General features: G+C 48.5%; 1 protein-coding gene across 1 annotated transcript; it reads left to right on the top strand.

Moving 5' to 3' along the window:
- Positions 1-3937: 3937 nt before the first annotated feature.
- Positions 3938-5624, top strand: LOC118723181 (cyclin-dependent kinases regulatory subunit 2-like). Its single transcript, XM_036445262.2, has one exon. The coding sequence runs from the start codon at positions 5100-5102 to the stop codon at positions 5337-5339; it is 240 nt and encodes a 79-aa protein (XP_036301155.1). The 5' UTR covers positions 3938-5099; the 3' UTR covers positions 5340-5624.
- The last annotated feature ends 3083 nt before the right edge of the window (positions 5625-8707 follow it).

The following is an 8707-nucleotide window of genomic DNA, read 5'->3' as shown; positions in this document are numbered from 1 at the left end:
AGTGGCGGGGGCAGGGAGCTGCACGGAGAGGCCCTGCAGTGAGAGGACAGGACCTTCATGCCGGGTGTGTGTGTGTGTGTGTGTGTGTGTGTGTGTGTGTGAAGTGGCAGAGGTGGGAAGGCCCGATATGGAACCCAGAGGTCACACAATAGAGACCCCAAGGCTTGTCTGCTTTGGCCCTCACTGTGTTTAACACAAGAACCTCACAAAGACTGTGGTGCCTTGCCATGGAACACACCCTCCATCCACTCCAGTTCCCACGCTCCTCCACTGGCCACTTCAAGGGACTCACCTGGGTCCCCCACAAAGACATCTGAGCTTGCAGCCTGATGTGGGGTCAGGCAGGCTGCGGGCTGAGCACGACGAGGCCTGAGACCTGCCCACTGCCCTCTGAAAGGCCTCAGGGGCTGGGAGCCTGGTCTGCCTCAGCCTCTTTCTGGTCTGTTTCCCAAGGAGGCCCAGGCTGGCGAGGCCTGGCTTGGGGGAGTGGAAGGACCTTGAGGTTGGGGTGGGGGGCAGTGGGGGACAGTAGCCGGGGGTGGTCAGATCCTGAGCCTGGAGTGTGGCGGGCCTGACTCCAATTGCCGACCTCTCTCAGCGTCAGCTTCCTTACCTGTGAAGGGATGATGAGTCCTACAGCCCAGGGTTTGGGATAAGTCTTGTTTGACTTTGAGCAGTTCTGGAAAGCCCACTCATGTACTCATTTGTTCAAGGTGCCAGAGTGCAAGAGTTTAGCCACGTGTACAGTTTATTTTTAAAATCCTCACCCGAGGATATTTTTCCATTGTTTTTTTAGCTAGAGTGGAAGAAAGAGCGAAAGACAAAGAAACATTGATGTGAGAGAAACCCATCCATTGGTTGCCTCCTGCACGGGCCCTGACTGAGGTACATGCCCTTGACAGGAATCGAACCTGGCACCCTTTTGTCTGCAAGCCGACACTCTATCCACTGAGCCAAACCAGGCAGGGCCCAAGTGTATAACTTAGAGGGAACACAGTTCATAAGAGAACCCTCACTTCGGACACCAACCTCAAGTTCAGAGGTTTCCAAAGCCGCCTCACATTCTGTGAGTCACTAGAACTCATGGAGCTCACTGAAAGCTGTTACACCCACAGTTAACAGTTTATTACGGGGAAAGAACAGAGATTTCAGTCAGCCAGGGGAAGATGCACAAGCATCAGAAGCTGTGCCTCCATTGTCCTCTCCCATGAAGAGGGAGTTCAGTCTCTGATACCATGTGACCCAATCCTCTCTCCCCCCCAATTCATGTGGTGGTTTTTCTCCTGTGGCCAGCCCCCACCCTAAATTTCATTGTTCCTACTTGGATTCCTTGCTGGGAGCTGAGGGCAAAGGTCAGACCTCTCTCTGGCAAGGTTAAATTTGACCCCTGCACCAAGCTTTATTGAGATATAATTGATGCATAATGTATAAATTTCAGGTTTGCAATCTGTTGATGTGACACATTTATAAATTGCCAAGTGATTACTACCATAGTTTAGCTACCATCTCCATCCCATCACATGCTTACCATTTTGGTGTGTGGAGAGAACATTTAACATCTCTCTTAGCAACTTTCAAGTATATGACACAATATTATTAGCTATAATCACTATCTTGTACTTTAGGTTTTCAACCTTGTTAATCTTTTTGTTTTGTGCTGTTGATCCTTACCCGAGGATATTTTTCCATTGATTTTTAAAGAGCGTGGAAGGGAGAGGGAGAGATAGAGAAAAACACTGAAGTGAGAGAGACACATTGATTGGTTGCCTCCTGCACACACCCCGACCGGGACCAGAGGACCTGCAACCAAGATACATGCCCTTGACCAAAATCAAACCCAGGACCCTTCAGTCCGCAGGCTGACGCTCTATCCACTGAGCCAAATGGCTAGGGCTCAACCTTCTTAATCTTTTATAACTGGAAGTTTATACCCTTTGACTAAGGTCTCCCCATTCCCCCATCTCCAGCTGCTGGTAACTATTAACTTCTTCCCTGTGTCAAGGTCAGCCTGGAAGGGAGATGTGACTTCTGCACGTTGGAAGATTCTAGGGAAGCCACTTGACCTCTGCCCGGAGGGGTCTGGGGCTGGCAGGCCGAGAGCCTAGGGTAACCAGAGCTAACATTCCTTAGGTGCCAGCACTGGCTCAGCATTTTCCATGCGTTATTGACCTAACCCTCCCACCTTTACACAGGAAGACATTCATGGCTTCATCTTATGGAGAGAACCCCAAAGCAAGGAGAGGTTGGTAGCTCACCTAAGGCACACAGTAGTAAGGAGTTGAGCCTAGGATTTGGACACCGGTCTGGATGACACCTAAGTGCACACTCTGCTATCCTGCCTCCTATATTTAAAAGCATGGGCTTGGGCTGAACCCGGTTTGGCTCAGTGGATAGAGCGTTGGCCTGCAGACTAAAAGGTCCCGGGTTCGATTCCGGTCAAGGGCAGGTACCTTGGTTGCAGGCACATCCCCAGTAGGGGGTGTGCAAGAGGCAGCTGATGGATGATTCTCTCTCATTGATGTTTCTAACTCTCTATCCCTCTCTCTTCCTCTTTGTAAAAAATCAATAAAAATATATTAAAAATAAATAAAAGCATGGGTTTGGGTTCAAATATAGTGGGTTCAAATTCTGGGCTCGGCCATTTATGGGCTGTGAGGCCTTGGCCAGGCCAGGGTCCTTACTGAGTCTCAATTTCCTTATTGACAACAGTTAGGATGTCTCCTCAGCGCCCTATCCCTCCTGTTAGGCTCCGGACTCTGTTGAGGTTATGTACCCGACTCCCCCACATGGCACGGCATTCCTGGAGGGGAGGACTCATAGCTGTGTGTTCACCCACCTCCCCCTGCCACACCGCCTGGCACAGAGCAGGCGTCTGTCAATGATTGCCGCTATGAAGAACGTGGGAGCAGGCAGAGGGCGGCTGCCTAGCGTGGGCGGATCCCTCGTGTACAACCCGCCCTGGGAGCCTGGTTACATATCAAGTGGAAAACATGGACCTTACCCCTAGGGGGCCTGGCTGGGCTTAGACCAATGTCTTGCCTTGCAGTGTGTTGCTGAACAGGGGACATAATCCCTCCTGCCTTACTTTTCCCTCTGGGAAGATAAGACTGTTGAACTGGTACAGCTGCTTTCCCCTCTTGGTTGAATGGCTCTGTGAGCTCTGGTCCTGTCCACACAGAGGAAGTGTCTGTTGTTTTTTTTTTTATTTTTTTTTATTAAATTATTATCTTTGTACATATACCATTGTGCCCCCTTCCCATACATGCCCTCCCTCTCCAGAGTTTTGTGTCCATTGGTTGTACTTATATGCATGTATTCAAGTCCTTCGGTTGATCTCTTATGTACCCCAGATCTCCCCAAACTCCCTGCTGTAATAATGGCCTATTAATCCCTCAATTCCCCCCATCACGTGTGTGCACATGTGACCCACAAGCACAAAAGCAGAGACATGCAAACATGTACATAGTGCATATACATATGTGCGGGCACACGTGTGCATACAAACACACACATGCATGCATGTGGTGATGAATTCATCACGTGGTGATGAATATGATGGATTGCCACTCAAGATCCATTCACCCCTCCTCTCTGGGCCTGCCAGCAGGGGTAGAAAGCGGAAACTGTATGTCCCAGACTCCCTTTCAGTTAGAGCTAGAGTTTTGGGTGTGACTTAGGTTCAGCCAATTGAGAAACTTAGTGACCTTTGGAAGGTGTGAGTTTGTGAAGATAAATATTATCTTCAGGATTTTTTTTTTTTCCCTGTGGCCATTAACAGAGTGTGAGCACCGGGTTCGGAAGCGTAAGGGGCGGGGCTGGCGGTGCGTCCGCGGCCCGTGCCCCTGGGTTGTGGCAGGTGTGGCTCTGCGTGGCTGCAGCAGGGCCTCCGGCTCCTCGGGGCTCCCCCCCATCCTTCCCCCCCCCCCCCCCCCCCTCCCGGGCAGTGAGGGTTTCCAGCCAGGGCAGCCTCCTCAGTAGACTCTTCTGTGGTGTGATTTTAGGAGTTATTCCTGAAAGCCCAACCTTAAATTTGTTTCTCTCACATCTCCGGATTACTTACAACACATAACAGGAACGTTCCTTCCTGTTTAAACCCGCTGGAGGCTGTTTTCTGTCCTCTGCACCCAAACCCGTCAGGTTGTAGCTCAGACGTCCTGAGGTCGGAAGGGGCTTGGAGTGTTTGAGGAAAAGCAGCCGGGACGGCCTGAGGGAGGGGGAGAGGTGGAAGACACAGGCAGGTCACACCTTGAATTGTGTGAACACTAATGAAGGGAAACTTCGCTAACATGGAGGCCAGAGGCCAGAAGGGGGCGCTCTCACACAGTGCCACTTCATGCCAATTGCAAGAAGAATTGTCACACTCTGCAATACAATAGAAGAATAGTTAACAACAAAAAAATGATCAATGATAGACCCCAACAGGAAATGATGGACACGGCATCTCCTACAAGAACTTGACAACCCCAGCAACTCGGCCAACGAGAAACCACCACGTCCCTGATATCTGTTTTCTCCAATGGACTTTCTGCAAGAACAGCCCCCTCCCCACTGTCTTCCTTTTCTCCATAAAATAACCTTTTTCTCCTTTGTTCATTGGACTTACCTATGGCTTTTGCTGTCGCTTGCTTGTCCTGAATTGCAATTCTGTTTTGTTCCCAAATAAACCCATGCTTACTGGTAAAACCGCTGACTGTTTTATTTTTGAAAACAGAGGCCACGCTAAAGAACCGGATTTTGTCCTAAGTACAGTGAGAGGCCGTTGGAGGCCCTTCTACAGGGACATGATGGGATTGATTGATGTCTCAGGAAACCAGAATGATGCCAGGGGGAGGGGGAAGGACAGGGCGGCAGCAGAGAGACCACTTGGGAGGGGACCATGGTGAACCAGGCGGGAGATGGCAGGCTAGTGCGCTAACCGTGGAAATGGTGTGATGTGTGAAAGGTTCAGAGTGGGTCTCACACTGATGACATGAGGCCATCATGTATCAAAAGAACTTTTATTTCAAGCGCCTGGGGGCAGGTGGGCTGAGTCTGAAAAAAGGAGTCAGCGTCGACTGAAGGGAGAGGCAGGCTTTTCTTAGCTTTTGCTGGCTGGCAGGATGGCCCACAAGCAGATCTACTACTCAGACAAGTACTTCGACGAGCACTACGAGTACTGGCATGTCATATTACCCAGAGAACTTTCCAAACAAGTCCCCGAAACCCATCTGATGTCAGAAGAGGAATGGAGGAGACTTGGTGTCCAACAGAGTCTTGGCTGGGTTCATTACATCATTCATGAGCCAGAACCACATATTCTTCTCTTTCGACGACCTCTTCCAAAAGATCAACAAAAATGAAGATATTGGGGATCGTTAATTAAATCTTTTTCAAATTTAATGTATATGTGTATATAAGTAGTATTCAGTGAATACTTGAAAATGTACAAATCATTCATCCATACCTGCGCATGAGCTGTATTCTTCACAGCAACAGAGCTCAGTTAAATGCAACTACAAGTAGGTTACTGTAGGGTGTTTTAAGATAAAATTTCTCCTAGTTACTTTTTCTCTTAAATATAAGTGCCTGTTTGACTTTACCTGTTACTTTTGTTTAATAAAGTTTGCATGTTGCATTTAAAAAAAGAAAAGAAATTGCTGCTGGGTTAGACGAGGGGGCGTGGATAAAAGGGCGAATGCTGATGTCATGTATCTCAATGCAGAAGACTTGAGCGGGCTTCAGAGAAGAGAGGTAATCAAATTTTCTATTTGGGGTTGGTGCCAGGCTGAACTGAGGGATAAGTGTAGGAGATTATGCAACAGTCCAGGTGGAGGCAGTGGTGACCTGAACTAGCGTGGTGGTGGAGAAGAGGGTGGATGGACATATCTAGGAGATGAAACCAACAGGGTTTGGTGATGGATTGGAAATGGGTGGGAGCGGACTGGTGAGAGGGGGTGTCAAAAATTTCTCAAAAGCGCCGAAACCGGTTTGGCTAAGTGGTAGAGCGTCGGTCTGCGAACTGAAGGGTCCCGGGTTCGATTCTGGTCAAGGGCATGTATTATACATTGGTTGCGAGCACATCCCAAGTGGGGGGTGTGCGAGAGGCAGCTGGTCGATGTTTCTCTCTCACGGACATTTCTAGCTCTCTATCTCTCTCCCTTCCTCTCTGTAAAAAATCAATAAAAAAGATATTAAAAAAAAATTTCTCAAAAGCCTGTGGTTTTTGAAAGGGTTAAACGCTAGTGTCATTCACTGAGATAAGCTACAGAGAGACCCAGACTTGTAGGGAATGATCACGAGTTTATTTGGAGATTTACTGACATAAAGTACCTAGAAACTGAGCTCGGTTGGGGGCGGGCTAGAAGGGGTCAATGGGGGAAAAAAGGGAGACCTATGTAATACTTTCAACAATAAAGATTAGAAAAACAAATTACACCGCCCCCCCCCCCCCATATCAGTCTGAGTCCCTGCTTTCAATTTTTCTATTTTGTGGCCAGTTTGAATTTGGGGATTATATGTGCTCCATGCAGATCTATGTATGGTTCCCAAGTAGACCAATGCAAAAATGACTCCAAGTGATTCACATGTTACTATCAACCAAATTGTTTTAAAATCACACTTTTTGTATTGTGAGAATTGTCATACAAAGTTCTTCAGAACATGTTTTACCTTGGAATACTAGACCTGGCAGGTCTACACCAAAACTGAAATAAAATGGGAGGACTCTGCCCGGCTGGCATGGCTCAGTGGTTGAGCATAAACCTATGAACCAGGAGGTTGAGGTTCAACTCCTGTCTGGGCACATGCCCAGGTTACAGGCTCGATTCCCAGTAGGGGGCGTGCAGGAGGTGGCCAATCAATGATTATCATCATTGATGTTCCTATCTCTCCCTCTTCCTTCTTCTCTGAAATCAATAAAAATTTATTAAAGAGAGAGAGAGAGAGCGAGAGAGAGAGAGCACCAAAGGTAGAGGTTATAAGAGACCACTAATGTCCTGAAGAAGGAGAGGAGGAGGGTCCTAGGACCCTTTAAAATTGTATTTTTTTCTGAAATTCAAACTGTATAAAAAATGATAATTATAGAGTTTCACATAGACTTTCAAGGTAAAATTTTATGTTATGAATTTACGTATTATATTAATTACTAGTAGCCCTGCACATGAATCTGTGCACCAGTAGCTCGCTAGTAGCTTGCTGCCACCCTCCTGTAGCTCTTCCCCTGCTGCCCCACCCTCCTGTAGCTCCTCCCACGCCCCTCCACCCCTCCCTTATAGCTTGCTGTCCTGCCCCCTCCTGTAGCTCTCCGCTGCCTGCTTGTAGCTCTCTGCCCCACCCACCCACCTGCTTCACGGTGTAATGGCCATTTGCATATTACATCTTTATTCTATATGATAATTATATTAGGGGCCTATTGCATGAATTTGTGTACCTTGAAAGGAACTGTGGGCTGCAAGGCTGTGGTGGGCACAGGGGCATGTCTTGGCCCATCCTCCGTGCCCATGCCCAGCCCCTCCTGCCACAGCCCTGGGTCCCCTTTCTGTCAGCAGCCCTGCTCCTGCTGTCACTCCCACACACTACCGGCACATGCAGAGTGATTGGGGCTGGCACCAGCACTGTGTGCGAGTGTTGGCTGTTGCCCCATTGCCCCTCAGGAGAAGCCCTCAGGGGTGATCAGAGCCGGCAGCCACTGCTCATACACTGGGTGATCAGGATCGGTCCAAGTGCTGGCAGCGGGTGCAAGTGATGGCTCTGGCACCAGAAGCGGGTGAGAGCAGGGCTGTTGCCGGCAGTGGGTGCGGGAGGCGGCTGCCAGCCCTGATCACCCCTCAGGAGCAGGAGGAGGTGGAGAAGCCCTGAGGGTGACCGGGTCTGGCAGCTCCCTGCAGTGGGTGCAAGTACCAAGCATGACTGGGGTGTATGAGAACAAAGAATTTTCAGTAGCCACCTGATGACAGCGACTGACAGGCATCCAGCCTTGGTTTGGTACCCTGGCTCATCTGCTCCACCATCCCACCATGGCTGACACCCACCATGTTTTGTGTGTGCCCACTGGTGGCCAGTGCACATCATAGCAACCGGTTATTCATTTGTTATGCCGTTTGGTCTATTTGCATATTAGGGTTTTATATATATGGATGTTCTATGTTATAATTTAATCACACATTATGGCATGGCATGTTTTTCTTATAATTCTGAAATTGGCTATCTTTTCTACCATCCTTGAGTGATTTGAGCTGGGTTAGATTTTAAATCACTGATCTCATGAATATTGTGAATTTCCAAAGCCTCTAGGAAACTGAAGTTCACCACTAAAGTGATCTATGACAAAGAGATGAATAATGGCATTATTAAAAGAAAATGTAAAAAAGCTTCACCCACCTGGTGGGACTGAGATGGAGAAAGCTAGGTTGGTGTTTGTAGCCCAGGAAAATATAAAAATGAAGGAAACTTCTAGACAAAACTTTAGAAGCACGTCTTGGCGCATAGCTTTCTTTACATAATAATTCTCTTCCTATTTAGTGCATGGAAACCATCTGTGACACCGGGTGCCTGTTCCCCACCTTCTCTGGGGTTCTCCACAGCTCTTCCTGTTCTGAACCGTTCCGCTCCTCCCCACACGAGCTCTGCCATTACCCGTGATCAGACATGGCCTTGAGGGGCTCACTCCTCCCCAAGTGACTTATCTATTTATCTCTCTTTTCCAACCACTCAAAGTTGAGTTCCATGA

This window comes from Pipistrellus kuhlii, unplaced genomic scaffold (assembly GCF_014108245.1).
Source record: "Pipistrellus kuhlii isolate mPipKuh1 unplaced genomic scaffold, mPipKuh1.p scaffold_m20_p_2, whole genome shotgun sequence".
NCBI classification, from domain to species: Eukaryota; Metazoa; Chordata; class Mammalia; order Chiroptera; family Vespertilionidae; genus Pipistrellus; species Pipistrellus kuhlii.
The sequence above is the reverse complement of the archived record's forward strand: the minus strand, read 5'-3'. Positions and strand labels throughout refer to the sequence as shown.

Bases quoted from the DNA above. Each gene is read 5' to 3' on its own strand.
- LOC118723181 (XM_036445262.2), top strand. From the start codon at position 5,100: ATGGCCCACAAGCAGATCTACTACTCAGACAAGTACTTCGACGAGCAC.